The sequence below is a fragment of the Pan troglodytes genome, chromosome 7 (genome assembly GCF_028858775.2).
Source record: "Pan troglodytes isolate AG18354 chromosome 7, NHGRI_mPanTro3-v2.0_pri, whole genome shotgun sequence".
Taxonomy (NCBI): Eukaryota; Metazoa; Chordata; class Mammalia; order Primates; family Hominidae; genus Pan; species Pan troglodytes.
This window is the reverse complement of record NC_072405.2, coordinates 77,155,296-77,179,062: the sequence shown is the minus strand read 5'-3', so window position 1 is coordinate 77,179,062 and position 23,767 is coordinate 77,155,296. Positions and strand designations below refer to the sequence as shown.

Genomic DNA, 23,767 nt, shown 5'->3' with positions numbered 1-23,767 from the left:
GGTTTCACCGTGTTAGCCAGGATGGTTTCGACCTCCTGACCTCGTGATCCGCCTGCCTTGGCCTCCCAAAGCGCTTACAGGCATGAGCCACTGCGCCGGTCCTCTCATTTCTGAATAATAGTGTTTTCATAAGGATGAAATGGGTTAAAATATGCAAAGCACATAGAGCAGCCTCTAAGTGGTAATTAATATCATTATGTGTTCAAAGAACACAAGGGGGGCATCCTGGATATGTGAACGCCTCCTCTTGAGCCATAATATCCCACATCAAGAGAAAGTGTACAAAAAGAGGCCTGATGAGAAAGACTAGCAGTTAATATTTCAATTTGGTGTTCATATACTCAAGGAATCCATTTTGCTTTGGTTTAAAAGAGTGATTTCTAAACCAGGATCAAATGGAAAGGAACAGTTTAAAGAGGTCACCCCACAGAACCTCCCCTGTGGGCCTGCCTGAGCAGGTGGAGCCTCCTGAGCCTTCATTCTGACCACTGGCCCTCCTCCTCCTGACTCCTGTCTCACTCGTGGGCCTGAGCTTGCTCCGTTTAGTTTCACGCTTTCTTTCTGAGCATAGGTTGGTAAACATTTAGTTTGATCTGATTCCATGCGTTCTTTTTGGTGAAAAATTGGATGATTTCTTGGACTATCTCCTAAGCTTGTTGAGTTCACCCTCACAGTCTTGTAGGCTGAACCTGTGTCCTTTTTTTTTTTTTTTTTGACTCCAGTCATTAATTAAAGGGTGCCCTTTGCACTAAGGCCTTGGAAGTTGAAGAGGTCATGAAAAGTTTCACACTCAATTGTTGCATATAGATTTTTATGCGTTAAGAGCTATTTTTAAGAATATATAAATATGATGTTTTAGAATCAGTTTAGCAGACACTTAAGTGCTTGTCATATACCTAGTACTGTGTGAACTGAGCAGAAATAAAACTTTTTAAAAATCATTCTCCTCCACTTTTAAGCAATTCTTTGATTCTAGGATTTTTTGTCATGTCAGTCTTATCCAGTATCTAGCACATTACCTGGTATTAACATAAGCAAATGAATACTAAATAAATAAAAAGAAAACTTTCAACCTGTCCAAATGATTTCATCAATGATCTGAAATTAAATGTATGCTCTTTTGGCTTTAAAAAGAAATTTATCTTAAACAGGCATGGTGGCTCATACCTGTAATCCCAGCACTTTGGGGCCAAGATGGGTGGATTGCTTGAATCCAGGAATACAAGACCTGCCTGGGCAACATAGTGAAACCCCATCTCTACAAAAAATTTAAAAGAAATTAGCTGGGCATGGTGGGGCACACCTGTAGTCCCAGCTTCTCAGGAGGCTAAGGTGGGAGGCTCACTTGAACTGGGAGGGAGAGTCTGCAGTGAGCCAAGATAACACCACTGCACTCCAGCCTGGGTGACAGAGTGAGACTCTGTCTCAAAAAAAAAAGAAAGAAAGAAATGTGTCTCTTTCAGCTGCCATCTTTCCATGCTGCCACAATGGTGCACATGAATGTCTTGGTTGATATTCTCAGGAGCATCCACAATGCTAAAAAGAGAGATAAACACCAGGTTCTTATCAAGCCATGCTCCAGAGTTATCATCCTGTTTCTCACTGTGATGATGAAGCATGGCTACACTGGTGAATCTGAAATCATTGATGATCACAGAGCTGGGAAGATTGTTGTGAACCTCACAGGCAGGCTAAACAAATATGGAGTGATCAGCCCCAGGTTTCATGTGCAACTCAAAGATCTAGAAAAATGGCAGCATAATCTGCTCCCATCTGACCAGTTCGGTTTCATTGTACTGACAACCTCAGCTGGCATCATGGACCACAAAGAAGTAAGACGAAGACACACAGGAGGGAAAATCCTGGGATTCTTTTTCTAGGGATGTAATACATACTTACAAATAAAATGCCTCAGAGGGAAACCAAAAAGAAACTTGTTTTGGATTGAACTTGTACTAAAAAAGAAATTAAGAAATTTATAAGTTATGAGGTATAATTTTTGTGTGTTTTAGATATTTCAAGGCTTCTGTTCTTTGATTTCTTGGGCAGATTACATATTAACCAATTACAATTATTTATGCTTAAAATTTCCATGTTCGATTATTTCTAAATTACTAAATTTGATTTATTTTCCATCATACCTATCACTACTTGAATTTATGGCATATATTTGTATATTCACTTGTTTACTGCTTGTCTCTTTCTGCCAATAGAAAAAATTCTAAGAGGAAGGGGACCATTTCCAGGTTTTATTCACAGGTATGTTAGAAGCAATTATGAGCTTTAATGGAAAGAAAACTTCCTAATGGGAAGTGAATTTAGCTTTTATTTTAATATTTCATACACATTTCTAAATTATAAAATTTTCTCTTTATTTTGTGACCTATTTTCAATCTAACAACAGTGTTCACTTAAGAAATAAAGCCAATTCACCAGATCTACAGTATTTATGGATATTATTTTTGTTTTAATAAGGTGATTCAGCTTTAGAGGAACTTCATTAGGCTTCAAGGCTTAATGAGCGTATTTACAAATTCACATTACAATTTAATAAGTAATTTTAGAAAATCCATTACTCAGCTATTGCAAAGTTTAATTAAAATGGCTTAAAATAAGATTATATAGGCTTATTAAATTCAATTTTTGTTTACATTTATATTATAAATGTGGGATTATTTTTAATAACTCTAAATGTGCAATGAATGTATATGTTTTCCCACTAAATAGCTAGGCAAGTCATAGCAATTGATACCAATTGGTAGGATTTGACACTCACAGAAAGACTTCAATCATTTCCCAACACATTCACCTGTCTGTTCGGTGAATTCCTCCCACTTTTCTTACTCAAACGCTTTAATTTCTTTCTTAAGCACTCTTAATTCTGAACTGCTTTGAGAATCTAAGAAGGATGTGGCAGGACTCCATGTTAGTATCTCTCGTCTTAGTCTGCTAGTTTCCATTTATCACCCTCACAGTTTCTTTTCTAACCAGCACTTAATGCTTCAGGTGTCATTTGTATCAAGCTATTTGTAACATACTTGTTAACCTCTTCATACAATGTCATATTTGGGGAACCTACGGAAAGAAGATCACATACAGTACATCATTAAAAAAGGGGGTAAGCTTCTACGCATAAGACTCTCAAGGTTTATTATGCCATTTATTTAATTCCCTCTAATCTAATGGTGAAACTCTAGCCTATCATGTATCTATTATTCTGCATGAAAAGGAAAGCTGGCTATGTAACAAAGATGGAGTGTTGTAGTAGCCATTTGAGTAAGACTTAATGCACAATAGAGAAAAATTGAGATAGGAAAGGCTGCAAGAAATAAAGATAAGACTATAAATGGTTCTTCTCGTCAATAAGCTTTATTTAGCAGATGCCTAGCGTCAGCCTGTGCCTTTGTCACTCATGTAACAGATGTCAAATGACAACAAAAATGTGCCAGCCCCAGTGGAGAGGGTGAGGTGAAAAATGGATGGAGTCATGCTTGAAAATTAAGTTTTCTCTTTCAGGAGTCTAGCATATGATTTTGTCAGTTGGTCATTAAAGTATAGTACAGGTTCATTTCTATTTAAGGGTAAAAGCTAATACTATAGTTACGGACTCTGGAGCCATTAAAAAATTTTCTCCAACCCTTTCTGCTTGATCCACATCAAATCTAATGCTGTGTGAGTTGCTGGTATAAAATCAAAAATCCTATTTTGTATTAGAAGATGGAGAAAATATAGTTTCTAGCCCATGGTTTACTGCTGTTCCTGAAATTTAATTCAGATATGCATGTATTCTTTCTACTCTAATGGGGGCACCTGGGCAGAATTTCACCAGCTCTTTCTTGTCACAGTGTAATACCTCAATTTATAATTTAAAGACAGAGCAAAATAAAGCTGAAAAAAAATAAGACAAACATTTAAGAGACAGGTTCATGGACTGAGTTTTCTAGATAAGGGAGTCCGCTAGGATTAGAGAAAAGGTTCTCCGTTATTGAGTATTCAGGCGGGAATAAGAGCTCACTGAAGCTAGGAAGAAAATAGACTCACTGACACTTGAGATAAATAGTTCTGATTATCATTATGACTAAATGAAAGTACAATGAAAGTTGACATTTCTCTATTTCACATTTAAGAACTAAAGATCTACCAATGAATAAAGATAAAAGTCTAGTAGGTTTTATAAGCCTGGTATTAAAAAAATTACCCTCATTGACAGATGAAATTGATCTGGCATTTCACAAAGAAGGTAAATGGATCTTTACAAATGGTTTTCCTCTCCTCACACAGGACACTTCAACTATTTAAATAATTTAAAAGTTATTTCTCATGGAAATAGAATCAATTTTCTATAGGCCTGAAGCACATTAATGAGTATTCTGAATTTCCTTCCCTCCAGCCAAGTGATAAGTCACTGCAAAGAACCCCTGAAAGCTATTACATTGTAGAAAATACAATTTTCTCCTTGAGAAAGAATAGTTATTGGTTGCTGCTAAATTTAACATAGAAAATGCCAAGTTACTGTGGCTATGCTATGCACAGGAAAAACTCTTCTGTGACGGGCAGCTGGTAACACTCACAGAAAGCTTAAACTCCTGTCACATTTCCATTCATGAATATTTGTTTTTGCAATCTTGTCTAAGCCATGCCTCCCATGGTATTTTTCACCCCAGATACTTTGCAGAAATTTTCATTTTTGTTTTGAGTTTTACTCATTGCAACTGGTATTACAAAAAAAAATTACTCTGAATATAGTTTTTCCAATAAATAAGATCTGGACATTTCAACATTAATTCACTATTACCAGCACATGGGCACGTAAAGTAAATCTCCTGCCACCATTTTGAGCATTAGGGGTCTGAGTAAAATCAAAGTATGGACTTTCACATTTACAAATAATAGCAGTTTCAAAAATTAAACAAAGAATATATATGTTAATAAATATATTCAATCATAGTTATCAACTCTAAAATGGTTCTAACTAAGGCTTCTCTCTCTTTATGGTCAATATTAACTTTGCCTCCTATGGTCTATTATACATTTAATAATTTTATTATCCCTGATGATTAACAATATCTTTCTGGTACATCAGAAGTCCCTCCTCTCCAATTCTTAACAGCCAGTCACTCTCTGTCCAATATTATAGTAGGTCTTGACTGGCAGCATATCTTGAAATTAATTCTCTATTTGGTTTTAGTAGCAAAGATATGGTGATCTAGATTTGAAGAAAAGAAATCAACACCAAAACTCCAAAGCAGGTCTGAAACTCTCATTTTAAGAGACAGCAATTGATGTTTTTATCCTATGTATAGACTAACATAATTTTCTATAAAAAATTACTAAAACGGATTTCATAAAAACCATGAACTTGGGTTTATTTTCCCTTTACCTTTTAATGACTAGTAATATAGAATCTCAGCAGACAGCTCATCTCACCTTCCTGCAGGGCTAGAGCTACTATCTTCACTTTCCCATTGGTCATTTTTGCTTCTTGGAATTGGAGGCTGTAGCATTTCAGCGGCTAGGGGATCAGCATCGTTTTCTTCTCTACCAATCCATTCTCCAATCACACGGGGCCTCAGAAGAGAAGAATTAAATGTCACTGTTTCCTGAAGAGAAGAAAAGAATATGCTGTCTTAGATGGCTTTTTCTTATTAACAGGACAACAGGGAAATAAAGTTGCCTAGATATTTGACTGTAAAATGCTTTTTGTCTTTCTGAATTGATACAAAACTTCAGTTTCCTCCAACTCTACTAGATAGCTTGTTCTAGTGATTTATGCTAATTCCTAAGGTCACTGTGATAAAGGACCCAGGAGTGAAATCTTTGCTTTGAATTTGGAAGGCTGCAAGTGTGCTCTCAGGAAAGAGGTGTGGGTTGAGCATTCAAGGCAGAAGGAAGAGTGTGCTGTAAACAGGGCGGCCCACATAGGGAGAGAGCTTGGTGTCACTGCTGGGAAATAGTAAATAATTGCCCAGGTAGAAACTGGGTTGGGGTCAGGGGATAGGGACAAGAAGAGATAGGGCTCGAAGGGTGTATTGCCTCCAACTGCAAAGCATTTTAGACATTTCAGGATCCAGTAGAAATTCGAAACACAGCAATAACAATGGCAGATATGTTATGCTAATTCAACTAATGTTAGTAATCTGTTTTCATGGACTCGGATATGATACAGCTATTAAAATACTACTGTAGTAGAATACTGAATACATGTATTGCTAGGGATTTTTTGTTATGTGAAAAAAGGGCAAGTTAAAAAGCAATACTTATAGTATAATCTAGTTTTTGTTCAAAAAATTCATATGAGTGTATATCCGTTTCTTGTTCACTAATTCATTCATTTCTTCACTCTCTAATATTTATTAAGACTTGCTACAGGCAAAGAACTGCTTGATATGCTGAGGAAAACAATGGTAAAATAAGATCAAAATTTAATAGTGCCTTTATCTGAATGAAGGAACTACAGGTAATTTTAGTTTCTTCTTTTTGCACTGCAACATCATTTCTATATTCTACAGTAAATACGTAATGAGAAAAATATATTTTTAATGCCTCTTCAGCTGAAAAATATAAGCCTTGCTTAAATATGTTTAGTGATAAATTTTACTATTACAATAGTCTTGAACAATTATTTAAAAATTCAGAAGGTGGGCTGGGTGTGGTGGCTCACGCCTGTAAGCCCAGCACTTTGGGAGGCTGAGGTGTGCGGATAACGAGGTCAGGAGATCAAGACCATCCTGGCTAACAAGGTGAAACCCCGTCTCTACTAAAAATAAAAATTAAAAAAAAAAATTAGCCGGGCATGGTGGCGGGCACCTGTAGTCCCAGCTACTCGGGAGGCCGAGGCAGGAGAATGGCGTGAACCTGGGAGGTGGAGCTTGCAGTGAGCCGAGATCGTGCCACTGCACACCAGCCTGGGCGACAGAGCAAGACTCCGTCTTAAAAATAAAAATAAAATTAAAAAAAAAAAAATAAAAATTCAGATGGTGTTCTGAGTCTTCAGACTTCACAACATATTCTACATTTCAGTACAGAATATAATACAATATAATCTTACAGTACATACAATATAATATATAATCAACATACAAATATAATACCAAAAGCAACACATGAAATATGATTTAGAATGTATTTGATGAGCATTTCTTCAAGTAATAGCAAGTGACAGAAAGGAACTAGATATCTTAATATTGATCCAGCCTACATGAAAATACAGCAGATACATTTTAGAACCAGTGTTTGTAAAACCTAGCAAGTAATATGAACTCTTTCTATACTTATATTCCTCACATCAGAAAATTAAAGCACTACAATGGATTTCAGCTGTAAAATAATGCAATCAAATGAATGTTTTCAAATAATCAGAAGGGCATATGCATCTGCCACAATTTAATATTATTTGAAGAACAGAAATTAAAATTAACAATACTGTTCAATTTTAAATCTGTATTTACTTTTAAAAGCAGATGACTGTGAAGACATGTTTTTGAATTTAAAAATCTATAAACATATTTACAACTTCAGAATACTTTTCCATCTGTGAGACTTTACAATGTTACTTATTCCTCGAATTTCATTTTCTCCAACTATAAAATGGGGATGATAAGAATTGTAAAGCCTATTGTATCAAATGAATTAGTAAATAACATAGTTAAACCATAAAATTCTTCCCCCCCACCCCCAGGTGAAAGACCATTTTTTAAAAAATTTGTTTTGCTTTAATTTTCAAACCCTCAGGACTAATATTTTCATAAAATACCATGAAAATCAATAATCATAAACAACAATCTTTACAAAACAAAGTCATATAAAATATAAGCCAAGGGTTTTATATCTGTTTTCATTCAACAAATATCAGATTGCTATAAAATTCACTAAATACTCTCAATTTCTATACTTCTTTTATTGGAGAATAACAAAAACAATTTAACTGGCTCTGCTTTGCAGGCTTTTAAAATAGAATTGCTGTGTGTCACTGTGTCTTAAATGTTGTGTGTGGATGTATTCTTAGTGAGCTATGAGGTCTCTGAGAAAAAACTATTATATATACACACATATGTATACGAAATTTGTATTTTAATTTTCATAACTTTCCAAAAGTAATACAGGTGTGTTCTGCATCTCCTGACTGACCAGAAAGTAGAGTTGCATGATGTAAGTGCCCAAGTTTGTGTTTATGTTTACAATTAAGTTGACAATGAGCACGATTACTTTAAATGTCAAGGTCTCATACATAAAGACCAAAGGAAGCTAAAGAATCTGATACTTCGAACAGTCACTTCTATTAAATGGGAAAGCTAAGCCTTAGATCTGTGTCTTTTAATTCTTACTTTAATACTCTTGATCATAGTTTTACAATATATTTTTCATTTTGAAGCACATTTTATCATCGTACAATGTATAAGAAAAGAATAAAACCAGACCCTTGATTGCCGCTGTTCTTTCAATCACAATTTATGTAACATATTCCCCTGTATCTACCACTTTTTTTTGCATACTTGTCTTTTTTTTTTTTTTTTTTTTGAGTCTTGCTCTGTCGCCAGGCTGGAGTGTAGTGGCACGATCTCAGCTCACTGCAACCTCCACCTCCCGGGTTCAAGCAATTCCCCTGCCTCAACCTCCCGAATAGCTGGGACTACAGGTGCACACCACCATGCCCAGCTAATTTTTGTAGTTTTAGTAGAGCTGGGCTTTCACCATGTTGGCCAGGATGGTCTCGATCTCTTGACCTTGTGATCCACGCACTTTGGCCTCCCAAAGTGCTGGGATTACATTCATGAACCACCGCACCTGGCCACAAATTTTAAGGCTAAATCAAAAGCCAACAACAGAATGTTCATAAAATCTACCTTGGACTATGAGTTTGGAGAGTTGGCATCTTTTTCTGGCTTGATATACTAGAGGCTGTCTGTTATTTAGGGCCCTAAAGGGAGGGTCAGAGGAAGCACATTAAATGTATTAAGTCTATGATCCATATTCTAAAGGTTTTTCATTGCTATTCTGTTTATTTTGAGGGAAGAGATACAAACATGTAAAGCACAAAATAAGATTATATATAAATTTATATATATATAAATGGCCCCACATGTGTGTTTTGTAATTAAATATACTAGTTCAGAGAAGAGGAAGCTGAAGCTCAACATGGACTGGATTCAGCAGTGGTAGTCTCACCAAAGGACATGACCAAACTTCAGTATAAATTGTGCCTTCTTCCTTTTTTAAATTTTGGATTCAGGAGGTGCACGTGTAGGGTTGTTTCATGGGTATATTGGGTGATGCTGAGGTTTGGGATACAGATAAACCATAAAATTCTGTGTATAAGCCAGATACAATTATTTAAGAGTGTGAACTGTATTCAAGTCATTTCTATATATTTGATGTATCACTGTGGAATGGACAAATTGAGTAAGAATAGATACATGGTAGTCAATAAGGGCAGAGAAACAGAACAGGGAATTGACAGTGCAGATTTTCATCCTATAAAGTTTCATTTTATAGATGTTATATTTAAAAGGTTGAATAATTAATTCAATGTTATTAATCTCATTTACATATGGGGCAGAATTGGGCTTGGAGATTTGTCTAGCTATAGGCTCAAAGTAGATGGGACTTGAAACAAAGAAATGAACAAAGAAATTGACCACTGGAACAACAGAAATAGATGAGTTTAGGCACTGTAAGCCAAAGAGTGAAAAAGGTTTTAGAGTTGGGTATGATCAGAAAGTGGAGAGCAGTAGAGAATCAGAACTAACTCCCTGGTTGCTTACTAGGAAATCAAATGCAATGGTAGATGTATTGCTATTGAAAAGTAGAGCACAGAGAGAGAATAAACGGTGTGATATTCAGGATGTTTAACTCCACCTGGTGTAGAAATTTAGTGAGAAATAGTTGACAAGCAAAGCAATACTAAGAGCTGCAAACAGAGTCAGAGGAGTTAGGAAGTGAATATTTTACAGGTGAAAAATGGGGCTCTACCATATTTTTCTAAATTCACAAAGCTCTTTATATTCCTCCCATTCTAGTGTTGATGAAAAATGGAAGCAAAGAGCACTTTCTCCTTTTAAAAATGTATATATCTCTGAAAAATTTTGAATATAGCCTTTTTACACATAGTAGATCAAAGTAGCAGAGTTTTGGTTATATTACTTATATTTGATTAAGCTAAGTAAACATTCTTCCATAGATCTTTATGAAAGGGTTTTAGTGAAGAGAGCAGTTCTAAACACTTCATATAACATAACACAGCAATCCATGGCAAAAGTAATTTAAAAATGTAAATGAATTAAAAATTATTTTGAAAATATTTTAAATACATGGGTAAAAAAACATTTAAAATTTCAGAGATAAACTTTTAAAATCCTAATTATTCTTTAGTAATGTAAAAATACATGTTCCTTTGCCCTTTCAAGTATAGAGGTCCCTAGGTTTTGACATTCTTACGCAAGTCAGCATAACTTTAATAAGAAAAGCAGGCAGGGTGTGGTGGCTCACACCTGTAATCCCAGCACTTTGGAAGGCCAAAGTGGGCAGATGACAAGGTCAGGAGTTCGAGACCAGCCTGACCAACATTGTGAAACCCCATCTCTACTAAAAATAAAAAAAATTAGCTGGGCGTGGTGGCACTCGCCTATAATCTCAGCTACTCGGGAGGCAGATGCAGGAGAATCACTTGAATCTGGGAGGAGGAGGTTGCAATGAGCCAAGATCATGCCACTGCACTCCAGCCTGGGTGACAAAGAGACTCCATCTCAAATAAATAAAACATAAATAAATAAATAGCATTCCCAGTCAAAAATTCTCTCAAAGCTTACAAATTTCTGCAGTATGGCTTATCAGCAAGAAGCTCACCTATCCAGGAAGTAGTTACCTTGTCCTAGGCTCTCTGTCCAAGAAGTCTGCTTTCAGTGGTTATTCCAAGAGTTCAACTACTATGACCACTGGTTCTCAAGCACAGCACTTGATTATACTCCAAGTTATGTGACTCTATTTCCTCTTGTTAATAAAACTGGATGTTTATGGAAGGCTGAGATCATATCTTAAACTCCTTTGCTCCCCTCATAATAAATAGCATAATTCTGATTTCATGAAAATAAACACGAAAAGATGTGTTGAACGAATTTTTAAAATCCTCAAGAATGAAAAACAGTGCATATGCAGTGAATTACGAAGTATCTCTACGTCTAACCAAAATCATGTAAATGATTCCCAGACAACACTGATTAATGTGCTTTTTAAGCCATATAAGAAGAATGTCTACAAGATGGTCATTTTTTTTTAAATGAAATATTTCTTATAAACTCTTAAGGTTTGGATAAATTATTTTGATCCTGCTATTTCAAAAAAGGAAGTTTTTGGAACACAATTCTGTTACACAAACACATTAGATGTTTGGAATAGATAATAAACATCTGTACACATTGATCTATACACATCAATATACACATTGAATTCAAGTTAGGGATTAAAGATAGTAATGTAAGCAGACTGTTAGCTTTTTTCCCACTAGCTCTTATTCATTGTAATAATTAGTGTGAACTCATTCATACATAGTACAATTTGTGTGTACTGGCTGAAGGCCAGTACATCACATCAGCTGTTGAAAAGAGTATTCAAAGAATTTTTAATCTTTAATGATATTTACTTAACAGAATACATTCTTCCCAAAAACTTTATATTACATTCAGTGAAAAACCTGGAACCATCTGTGTCTTACTAGTCAATATGTTAAAACTGTAATATGAATAATGTAAAAGGAGAAAATTGCTTTTATTTTACTCAGAACATATTAATGAGATGATTGTGGCTCTCGAGTTTTGTTACTAAGTTTCAACTTTGTTTGCATATACTTTTCACAATATCAATTATAAATGGAGTGCAAGGACATAAGATCATTTGGGTTTACACTGTTTTAAGATGGTTAACGTTGGAAAGTTTATGAAACACAGGCCAATCTTGCTGATTTGTATCTACCCACACTTAAGTGGTGAAGATGAGAAATTATCTTCTATAAAAAAAAAAAGAGAAATTATCTTCTATATCTCATAGCATGTAATTTACATAGAGCAGCTGGAGAAAGAAGGAAAAAAGGGAGGGCTGTAGGCATTACAGGAAAAAGACAAAAAAAAAAAAAACTAAATAAGTGAGGTCAGATCTCAGAACTCAGGTTCTATTCCTACATTGTTTAGAAAGGCTTCCCAAATAATTAAACTACTTTTTGAAAATCGTATGACTGACAAAAATTGTATATATTTAACGTGTACAATGTGATTTTTTAAATGTACATATATAGCATGAAATGATTACAATAATCTAGCTAATTAAAATAATTAAACTACTTTTTATCATGTGCACTTAGTATATTGAACATGTATACACTATTCAATTGTTTCAATGCCAGCTTTCTCATTCTGACTCATATCTGTTCCATTCCCCCCTGTTCATTTTGTTTGCTGATTCCCATAATCTCTTCCTTAAAATTATCTCCTACTATAAAATTGCACTCCCCTCCTTGATGGACTTCTATTTTCTTATATTTCTCTTATTGTGTTTCTGCCTGATCCACAAATACCCCAACTCCAACTATTTGGGTAACTGTTACACTGTTGAATGAAAATAAGACCCATTATAGAAAAAATTTTATGGACTACAAAAGCCCAGTCACAAAAGCCAGGTAGCCATGTCCTATAGGCTAGAAAAGCTAATTATACGCTATCTTAATAAATAATTTTAATAATTTTTGCACTGCTATTTCTCCTCATATTATGGGCTGGATATTCTGAAAATACTCACTCTTCAAAATATTTAATACTTCTAGCTGAAATGGAACAAGACATCATTTGAACGCAAAGCTTAGGAGAAAATAACTTGTGGGAAAAGAAGGGAAACCATCAGAAGGGAAATCCAAGTCCAGACTAAAAATGAGAGGGAGCTGATGCCAGCAGCTGCCCTGTACACGTTGACAGATCCCTGCTTGCCTGGAGCCTTTGCCTTGCATGATAATACCATTAGTGGGTGGTAGAATGATAGACTTAATGGCCCTGATTCTTCACCTTCCTGCATCTGAGACAGCCTGGTGGGAGGGTATCCTCAGAGAAATCCCAACCAGCCTGAGCACTGGGGTGGAGAAACAGAGGTTCAAAACATTTGCAGCAGGGAGGAGCCTGTCCCCTCCTCATCCTGTGTGGAACCTGGGATCTGAACTGTGAGGTGGGAAGCACTCTAGCAGGGACTCTGGCCTAGTGAGAGTCCCTGTTTCCACCTTTTACTCCTTTTTCACCCAATAAAACCATGTCTTACTCACCGTTCAAATTGTCTGCGAGCCTGAATTTTCATGGCTGTGGGACAAAGAACCTCATCTTTAACTGAACTAAGGAAAAGTCCTGCAACATTTTTGATGCCCAACATGGGGCTTGAGAAATGGTGAGTAAAATGGGGACTCAAAATCTCTTCCTGTTGCTTCTAAGCCTTTTCATCCTCAGACTTCTGAGGGTAGTGGAAACCATGCCCCCACCCCTCATCACTCCTGGGCTTTTTCATGGCCTTTTCCTTCCTTTTCTGGGACACACCGGCAAGCAGCAGCTCCCTGCCACTCCCAGCTCCCTGCCACTCCCTGCTCCCTGCTAGGGCTGGGATCACATGGCCCAAAGGTCCCACACAGCCAGCTGGCTGGTTCCCAGCCATGTGCTGCCACTGCGTTCCCCTTCCCTGGACAAGGGGTTCAGCTTCATTGGACAGTAATTAAGCATTTCTCCTGGTGGAGGAACCACTTGCCTAAGAATAAGAGGTTCTTCACCAGGCATATTTAAGCTGTTTGTTTTCTTCTTCTCCTTCTCTACCCCGTCAGCAGTTAACTTTTATTTTTTATTCCTTTTAGAAGAAGACGTTTTTACTAGGCCAGGCCCCACAAGTATCACTGTTTATATTCTCTGCAAAGTTTTGATTGTGAAATCAAGCCTCTGTCTTGTTTTACATCCTGAGGGCATGGCTTGTAACTCCGGTGGCAAGGCTTTGTTTAGCAACCCTACCTTAGAGAATAAATTCCTTTCTGGTTTGACATCTGCAGGTACCCCTAGCCCTGTCTCTTCAAGGATCCCACCCAGCAACTAGGTTTTCTTCTTCCTGTCTGTGTCTGTACTGTGTATGATGTCTGTAATAAGAGCTCCTAATTAATTTGGCCTAAAGAAAGACAAGTGCTTGGATCAAGTGTTTTTTCAAGGGAAGCTAAAAGCTGTGGTACCTTTCAGTTCATGTGACTTTAATCTTTCAGAAATAAAAACAGTCTTAAAGGTTATTGGTAAAATGCAGGGATCATTAAAATGTAATGTAGGTGAACTAAAATATGCAGGTCAAATGAAAGGTTTGCTAAGTGTTTTGAGGTTACAAACTGCTTTTTTGGTTTTGAAACTATTTGATGTGCCGGCTTCACAATTGGTAAGGCCTGGGGACATATGGAACTAATCACGCCCTTAATTATGCTGGAGTCAAACCTTGGCTGCACTTAGCACGCAATTAAAGCAACTTACGAAGTTTTACCTTGAAGTGAGCAATTGCTAGGAGTTACAATTATAACATGTAATTGAGACTACTGGAAATAGATTTACATGCAAGGTGTGTAAGAACAGTAAAATTTGTTGTTGGTGGTTTTTTTTTTTTTGGTAAAAGGTTATAAGAAGGTATGGAAATGTAAAGTTTTGCCTAGGGTTAAAGGACTGCTTTAAATTAGATAGGAAAAGCTAAAAGTTCAAACAAGTGGTGGAAGAATTCTGAAAATTAATCTTGCAGAAGAGGTTCTCTGTGTGAACATATTGACTAAATATGTTATATTTAGTTATAAAAGGTTATAAAAGGTTTTTACTTATTTAAAATTTCTGATTCATCATTTTGGCAAAATAAATAATTTATGATAATGTGGAATTCTATTTCATAATATCAGGTGTTTTAAATCTCGAACATATTTGACAGCCTTCCCCAAATCAAACTTCATTTTCAAAATTGTTTTCCCTGACACCTGGCTTTTTGAATGGTTCAAAGGGCCCCTGAAACATCCAGAAAGAAAGGTAAACAGGATTATTTAACATGTTTAGGTACACGGGATTGCCAAAATGATGTTCAATTCTTCTTTAGGTTATATTTTTGTGAATAATGCTAATGTATGTTCCAAAATTGTATGGGATTTCTAAAATTCTAATGTCTAAGTATATGCTATCAATCATAATTAACGTTGTTATGTTAAGTTATGGTAAACCACAAAGATAACCAAACTTCTTTGTCAGTTGTGTTTCTAACTGTAACTATCCTGGACATTTTGCTATTCACAGACAATTATTGTCTTGTTTTAATCCTTTTCAAAAGATGGTTGAGAATAAGCCATAGAAATTTAACAGGTGCTCCCAAATACAGGCTTCTGATAACTTTGAAGATTGTGACATTTGAATAAAGAAAAAAAACACTTCATAAAGAGCTAAAGTGTTCACAAATATCAAGCAAAACCAGAGTTAACTAAATGGACTAAAATCAGAAAGCTGAAGCAACCTTTTTGACTTTTGCTTGGAATATTGCTGATCCATATTTTGTTTTTCAGAGTCAAGGAAGCTTATTTTGAATTATTTACAGCCTTTAATAATTGAGTAAGTTATACTCTTACAAACAAAATTTGGAGCATGTTTGTTTCTCTCTGCCTGGTTCTTCTAGAATTTGGAAACTGTCCATGAGTATTCTTAACTTATGGCATTGTTAAATTTAGTGAACCCCAAGTTTCTCTTCAAAGAATCAGCATGTCAGTATGTTCAGCCCTCTTATTTTCTGTTCTCCATTTTAAAATTTAACTTCCTGGTTCTCTTCGCCCCTTGCCTCTAGTTTCAGTAAAAAACTTTCCTGCCAGTTCTAATCAGTAATTCACATCTGTTCCCCTGGTCATCTGCTTTGACCTGAGTCACCGCTGGTCACCTGCTCCATCCTGACTCATCCTGAGTCACCTGTTCTTTAACTGTCCTTCCCACCAAACTACTCACTGCCCCCACTCCAACTAGTACCCCTGCTCTCTTTAAAATAGCCAGTCGAAATTAGCTTAGACTGTGCGGCCCAACCCTAGTCAATAGGGGAATGACACAGCAGTAGGGGCTACTTGCATCAGGAATAAAAACCCCTTCTCCTCCCTTGTTCAGGTGTGCTCTCACCATTGCTCCATCCACGAGGCGCACCATTCTATAGAAGTAAAAATTGCCTTGCTGAGAAAATTAAATTTATGTTTGAGTGCTATTTCTTTGGCAGCACCAAAAAATTTATTTATAACAGCAATATAGTTGTTTGCATCAGTGCCATAAGAATCCATTTTTCTTTTGCAACAGGACACAATTGGAGAAAGTGGTTATTTTACCAAGGCTTTGACTGGAAGAGTATGCTTCCCTTTAAGGAGTCAATCTCAACTTGCAGACCCAATATAAGCCCACTGGGGAGACTGGCCTCATACCCTCATCTATGCAGTCCCTGTACAGGGTTCCTGACATATGGTCAGTGAAGAATGTCACTTTCTAACAGGCCGAGGAGATCCAAGTTTATCTTCAGACCTTAAGAGAAGAGGATCACACAACTCACAGGTATTGGGGAATACCCAACCCATGGCTTGGATGGGTTTTAAAGGCCTTATCTGAGATTCCTTAGGGGGAGCAGAGTTCCCTCAAGGCCAATCCAAAAGGCCTATGTAGAAATAATTATTCTTGCTGTACTTTATGCAAATAATCAGGCCAAGTATAAGATTAAAGTCTATTTTGCAAACAACTCGGTCCTATTATGCTTTTTCTTCTTAACATAAATGAGGACAGGAAAGACAGAAATCATGTTTCAAAACTTATCATACATTTGTCATTAAATTCTAAACTCACTAGTTGTTTTTCAGTTTTTGCCTACATTTTAGACTAACCCTGCTTGTTCCTGTGAGCCAACCAGCAATCTCTGGTGGCAGCTCCAAAAGAACAAGAGGAATAGCTAATGTAAAAACCTGGGTTAATATTCTAGTTCTGAGCAATTATCCTGCAAATCCTGCCAGGTGATGGGATAAATAGGATGCCCATCCCTCAGAGGTTTCCTTTTGGGAAAGTAAGACCAAGGGAGCTAACCAAAGCCAAGCACCATCCACCCAACTCCTACAAGCATAACTATAGTTACCAGTTTTCTGGGTCTATCATAAGACATCCTTTCCTCTCCCTTGGGGGAGGAGGACTCAGTTCTGCAATTTCACCTTGGTATTTGGCTTACGATAGGGAGTGCATGCAACTCCCCAAGGCACATTTTGTCCCAGACTCAATTCCAAGCTTTGGGTCAAAGCCCTAAGAAAAAAACTGAATTTACAGGATCCAGAGGCAGACAATGACAGATGTTAAAAGGCACAGCACAGGTGAGCATGACTGATTCCTGCCAATTAAGGCAAGCCCAAGCTTCCTGTTCCATGGATAAAGGCCACATTAGTATCCATGGCATAAATGAGTCCTAGGAAATTTGAGCCTACCGACAGCAGGGGAGATAGGATATATGTGGATAAAAGCAGATGATTCCACCCCCTCGGCCCCCTGCTTCATGGGTGCAAGTCACTTTGACACCCATGACAGCATCTGCCATGGTCTCCAGGATTCAGGCATGCAAGGATGAAAGAGGGAAAGAGGATGCTCTTCCTTCTCTCCCTCACTTACCCCAGGTATCTGCTAGGAAGAGAAGGGAACCAGGGATGCCTGTCCCCTCTTTCTAGATGGGTTAGCCATTCATCTTCAGTCTGTACCCCTTTCAAATGCATCCCAAATCCCTGGGACTCCTTTAAAAAATGCCTTCTTTTTTCTTTCTCCTCCGTGGTTCTCTCTTCACAAACAGGTAATTGTGTCTCTGTACTATGAGACACACACCTCAGTGCATCCTCCAAACTGGGAGAACTTAATTTCCCAAGTCTTAAATTGGTTGGCTTAGGATTGAGCTCAGGGGAAGGGAACCCAGAAGCCCAACATGCCAGCAAAAGGATAAAGGTTTTTTTTGCCAGAAGGGCTTTTGGCTTCCCTCTCCCTGCGCACACTGCTAAAAGGCCTTGGGATTTTTGAGCTGTCCTTAGCTCCCCTTGTTTTGCTTTGATACATGCTTTCTAATAACCCAGTTTGTCTGCTCTTGCCTTCAGGCAATCAAACTCCAAGCAGTCATGCAGCCAGAGCCTTTGACAACGGCCCCTTCTGCTGGAACCCTTAGATTGGCCTCTGAGGGAGCTCTGACTGCCATTTTCCCCCAACACAGTGCCCCCTGTCAGCAGGAAGCAGTTAAGATTGGTCTTTATCCTTATCCTTATTTTAACAGCAGTTAGATGTACTTCTTTAGAGGGGGGAATGAGACAGCCAGGTGGGAGAGGGGTCCCCAGAAAAACTCCAACTGACCTGAGCACTGGGGTGGAGACCCAGAAGTTCACAACATTTGCAGCAGGGAGGAACCTGGCCCCTCCTCTTCCTGTGTGGAAACTGCAATTCGAACTGAGGCAGGAAGCACTCTAGCAGGGACTCTGGCCTAGCGAGAGTCCCTGTTTCTCCCTTTTCTTCCTTTTTCACCCAATAAAACCCTGTCTTATTCACCATTCAAATTGTCTGCAAGTCTGAATTTTTGTCGCCATGGCTTCCAGATGCCTTGCATTTTTTGACTTGCTCTCTTGCATTTCTGTCATCGCCTTGAGAAAGACACACCTATGCTTGTCCGCCAGTCTCAAAAGGCAGATGCAAAACATTTGGAACAGACTGAAGTCACTCTGGACAAGCCCAGGTTATATTCAACCGACAGCCAGCCAATCTCTGGACACATGAGAGGGCCCAACTGAGACCTGTTGAGCCCATCCAGCCAAGAGCCAGCCTAAATCAGCCAAACCCCAGGAAAGCAGGAGAAATATTTATTGTATTCGGCCACTGAGTTTTGGAGTAAATTAGTATGTAGCTATGGCTAAATGAGGTAGAAATTTATCCTAGAAGTAGAGTGTTGACTAATAAAAGCCCAAAATATATGCCATTGATTTTGGGATATAGTTGCAAGGGAGGCTATAAAAATGTAAGAAAATTATTATGAAAGTTTGGAAAAATGGAGACCAGTGTTATGTGCCATTAAAGTGTTTGGTAAAATGATCATCTATGATAACTTGGAAGATAGAAAGAGAACCTAAGAAATTTTCAAAATTGGGCAAGAAGGAAAAGTATTGCAAATATTATCCACTTGATTTTAGCTACATATGATGAGTGTCTTCAATAAATAGATGAGCTTAGAAAATAACTGGCCAATTTGCAAGCAAAACTCAGAAAAAAACATTGAGTCTGGCTGAATTTCTTATCTCTGGTCTTTCCAGACAAATAGTTTAAGATTAATATATATCTTTGTGAAAATATTAAATTCACGGCCTTGCCAGAAAGATAAGGCCTTAGGGTAAAGAAGAGATCAAGGATGTAACTATAAGACCCTTTATTAAGACCTCTGAAAAAAACTGAAATGGTGCCTATTCAAGGTGTTTCACAACACCTAAATTACCAGTAATTAAATCTAGAAAAATAGACTTGTCTTAAAAATAATTATGGATATAGTTTTTCACATAAGAAGAGGAGAGGAATCAAACTATATAAAGGAAATCCATAAATTATTTGGGACAATTTGATTGACAAAAGCATCAGCCTGGAGTTAAAGGGGCTGAAACTGTTTCAGATATAAAAAGCCCTCTGGGCCCCCAGTTTTCTACAGTAAGTAAGTAAGCTGAGGAAGTTGCTCAAAGGCATCTTTTCCAGTGCCCTCTTAGAAGTGGCCAAAGAGGTTAACAAAAAGGAAAGAAACTTCCAGAGGGTAAAGCCAAGAGCTGCGGAGAACAATAAATGGAGACTCTCAGGGAATCCAGTTCCCATTCTCTGGGTGCAATTAAGGAATACCCCCACACTCCTGGGTAAAAAGATCTGATGACATTTGCCCAGCAAGATTTCAGAATTTCTATGAGCCAGTGGTTTGTATGAACCTCCCTTTTTCTAACGGTAGTGTTTAATCTGATTATCTCATATCAGTCTTATCATCTAATGGAAAGAAACAAACAAAAAACTGTCTTTTTTAATATAGAGAAATTAAGAGAATTCAGAGACAAGTAATAAACCAATGGGTTCAGCAAGTTTACTGGATTTAAGATAAAATTACAAAAATCATTTTTATTCCTATTTGCCAATAAATGTAACTTATAAAACAGATAGCAAATTTATAATAATAGCCAAAAATACAAGATGCCAAGGAATCAATTCAATAAAAATTTGCATGACTTTATTGTCAAATCTTGTAAAATTTAATGAAATGGAATTATGCTATATTCATAGGTAGGATGACTCAGAAAGGTGAAGATGTCAATTCTCCCATAACAGTCTAAAACACAATGTAACTCCAAACTCAATAGAATAACAGAAATAAGCAATTAGGCCAATGGAAGAAAACAGAGGGCTCAGAAACAATGTAAGTGGCAGAAAAAGCATGCATATCAATGGACAAATGACAAACTTCAAAAATGGCTCTAGAAAACTTATCATCCATGTGAGGAAAAACATATTCCAACTTCTCACCATATTAAAAAAGAGATGTGGTAGATTAAAGACCAAAATGTGAAAAACAAACTTCTAGAAGAAAAGAAAAAACAGTATTTTTATGACTCCAAGTAGGAAAGGATTTCTAAAACAAAGCATCAATACCACAAGTTAATGTTAAACATTTATATTAACAGAAGGCACTATTTAAATAAGTGATGACAATCCTCCAAATTAGGAAATAATTGAGACATGTATACTAACAAAGGTTGGCATCCAGGATCTATAACAAACTCACACAAACTCAAAGAAAAGAAATGAGCAATAAAAATGGGCAAAAAAAAAATCAGGCATTTAACTTTGTTGTTAAAAATTATGAAACTGCATAGCCAGATGCAGTGGCATGTGACTGTAGTCCCAGCTACTCAGGAGGCTGGGGCAGCATGATTGCTTAAACTCAGGAATTCAAGTCCAACTTGGGTAATATAGTGAGACCTCATCTCATAAAATAATTATACAATTACTAATTAAATCTATGAGAAGCAATTTTCATTAAAATGTTGGATAACAGACAATGTTGGCCAGGATCAGGAGTTTAAAAAATTATGAACTGTTGGTGGGAGTATACATTGATACAATCTCTTTAGAGAGAAATTTTGCATTATCTACTAATAAAATGTACATGATGTAAATGCCATATTGCTGAGAAAGTCATCTTCTAATTTTGTATCTGAGTGTGTGTGTGCATGCACGTGTGTGTGTGTGTGTGTGTGTGTGTGTAGTAACATAACAAAACCAAAAAAAAAAAGAAAACTCAAAGGGGATAAAGTTAAAATTCAGAATAGAGATGGAGTTGGCTACCATCCAATAGAGGCTGGTTTCACTGATGAGTTATTTTTAGCTATATGGTAGTTACCTAGGTGTTCATTATATTATTCTTTATATATTTTGATGCATGATACAGTCATAAAAACTTTTGAAAGCAAAAAAAATATATTTGCTAGATTAATTGAATTCCAACTAGTTCAGTTTTTCAGTTTTGGTTCAGATATATTTTTATTCCTCAGTTAACTTCAATACCTCTCCCTTGCCTGATTCTCAGCCAGTCATGTTGCTCATTCTTTCAGTGAGAAAATGAAAGCAATCAGAAGAGAATTTGTTCAACTTCTTACCACCAAACCCACCAGCTACTGGCATTCTTTGAGTGAATGAAAGAATGATACAAAATTCAAGTAATAATGATCTAATATTCAATAATACATTATCAACATAATTAGTCATTTTAAAATGTAAATAAAAACTACAATGAAATACTACTTCACTCTCATGAAGATGGCTATAATTTCAAAGACAAACCATAACAAATGATGGCCAAGATGTGAAGAAATTGGAACCCTCCATACTTGCTGATGGGAATGTAAAGTGGCACAACCCCTGTGAAAATCAATTTGGGGCTAGGCATGGTGGCTCACCATGCACTTTGGGAGGCCAAGGCAGGCAGATCACCTAAGGTCAAGAGTTCGAGACTAGCCTGACCAACATGGTGAAACCCCGTCTCTACTAAAAATACAAAACTTAGGCCAGGCATGGTGGCTCACTCCTGTAATCCCAGCACTTTGGGAGGCTGAGGCAGGTGGATCACCTGAGGTCAGGAGTTTGAGACCAGCCTGGCCAGCATGGTGAAACACCATCTCTACTAAAATACAAAAATTAGCTGGGCATGGTGGCGGGCACCTGTAATCTCAGCTACTTGGGAGGCTGAGGCACGAGAATCGCTTGAATGCAGAAGGTGGAGGTTGCAGTGAGCCGAGATCACACCACTCCACTCCAGCCTTGGCGACAGAGCAAGACTGTCTCAAAAAAAAAAAAAAAAATTAGTCAGGCATGGTGGCACATGCATGTAATGCCAACTACTTGGGAGGCTGAGGCAGGAGAATCGCTGGAACCCAGAAGATGGAGGTTGCAGTGAGCCAAGATCGTGCCATTGCACTCCAGCCTGGGTGACAGAGCAAGACTCTGTCTCAAAAGAAAGAAAAAAAAAAAAAAAGAAAATCAATTTGGCAGTTCCTCAAAAGTTTAAACACAGAGTTACCATATGACCTAGCATTCCCTATCCTCTATATATACCTCAAAGAAATGAAACGACATGTCCATACAAAAACCTGTACACAGATATTCATAGAAACATTATTTATAATGGCTGAAAAGTAGAAACAACTCAAAGATCCGTCAACTGATGAATAAGAAAATGTGGCATACCCCTACAATGGAATATTATTCATCAATAAAAAGAAACGAAGTACTGAGACACAACAACATAGACAAACCTTGAAAACATTATTCTAAGTAAAAGAAAACAGTCACAAAAGGTCACATACTATATGATTACATTTATATGAAATTTCCAGAATAGAAAAATTTATAGAAACAGAAAATAGATTAGTGGTCGTCTAGGGCTGAGGAGTTGGAGGGACTGGGGAGTGAGAGTAACTGCAGTGGATAGAGTTTCTTTCGGGGATGATGAAATTGTTCTAAATTTAGGTTGTGGTGATGAGTGCACAACTCTGTGAATATCCTATAAACTACTAAACCATATACTTTAAAAGGATGTATTTTATGATATGTGAATTATATTTCAATAAAGCTGTTAAAATAATACATGAAATTCATTTTCCCTTTTACAGTAGACTAATTAACTAAATCCAGATCTAACTGGGTCTAACACTATAGTATGGACTTGGAGTGACACAAATGAAGGATCAGAACCCAGGAGGTGAATGTTTATTCCACGTCTATGAAGTACTAGTTTTGAGATCTTGAGCAAATCACTGAGTCACTTTGGCCTCAGTTTTCTTATTTGGAAAAAAAAAAAGAAAAAGAAAAGAGCATAACTACTCCATTGAACCGTTTTGAGAACTAAATTTAATAGCACATCCAAAACACCTCATATGTTTCCCAACAGGTGCCCAATATTCTCTCTTCTCCCCTTCTTTCCTGTCTTCTGCATCCTACCTATGATCTAAAACTTTTTACTCTTTATTATGAAAATGTTCATACAAATACAAAAGTGGAAAGATAAATGAATGCCTTTGTACCCACACACATTTTCATCAATCATCAATTCAAGGGTAAACTCACTTCATTTTTATCTGCGACCCCCACCCCACCTGGCACATCCCTTCTACGTTCCCCCTTCCTTGCCCAGATTATGTCAAAGCAAATCT

General features: G+C 37.1%; 2 protein-coding genes across 5 annotated transcripts in view; one reads left to right on the top strand and one right to left on the bottom strand.

The window, feature by feature from the left end:
- The window catches only part of C8H8orf34 (chromosome 8 C8orf34 homolog), a 481,071-nt gene that overhangs the window by 289,959 nt on the left and 167,345 nt on the right, over positions 1-23,767 (bottom strand). For all 4 annotated transcript variants that reach the window (XM_024344934.3, XM_009455317.5, XM_009455316.5 and 1 more), the window contains 1 exon segment: positions 5,428-5,600. In XM_024344934.3, the coding sequence (XP_024200702.2) occupies positions 5,428-5,600 (173 nt within the window).
- On the top strand, positions 1,485-1,880 carry LOC104007636 (small ribosomal subunit protein uS8-like). Its single transcript, XM_054656804.1, has one exon. It carries the CDS (start codon positions 1,488-1,490, stop codon positions 1,878-1,880), a length of 393 nt encoding a protein of 130 aa, XP_054512779.1. The 5' UTR covers positions 1,485-1,487.

Bases quoted from the DNA above. Each gene is read 5' to 3' on its own strand.
- LOC104007636 (XM_054656804.1), top strand. From the start codon at position 1,488: ATGGTGCACATGAATGTCTTGGTTGATATTCTCAGGAGCATCCACAAT.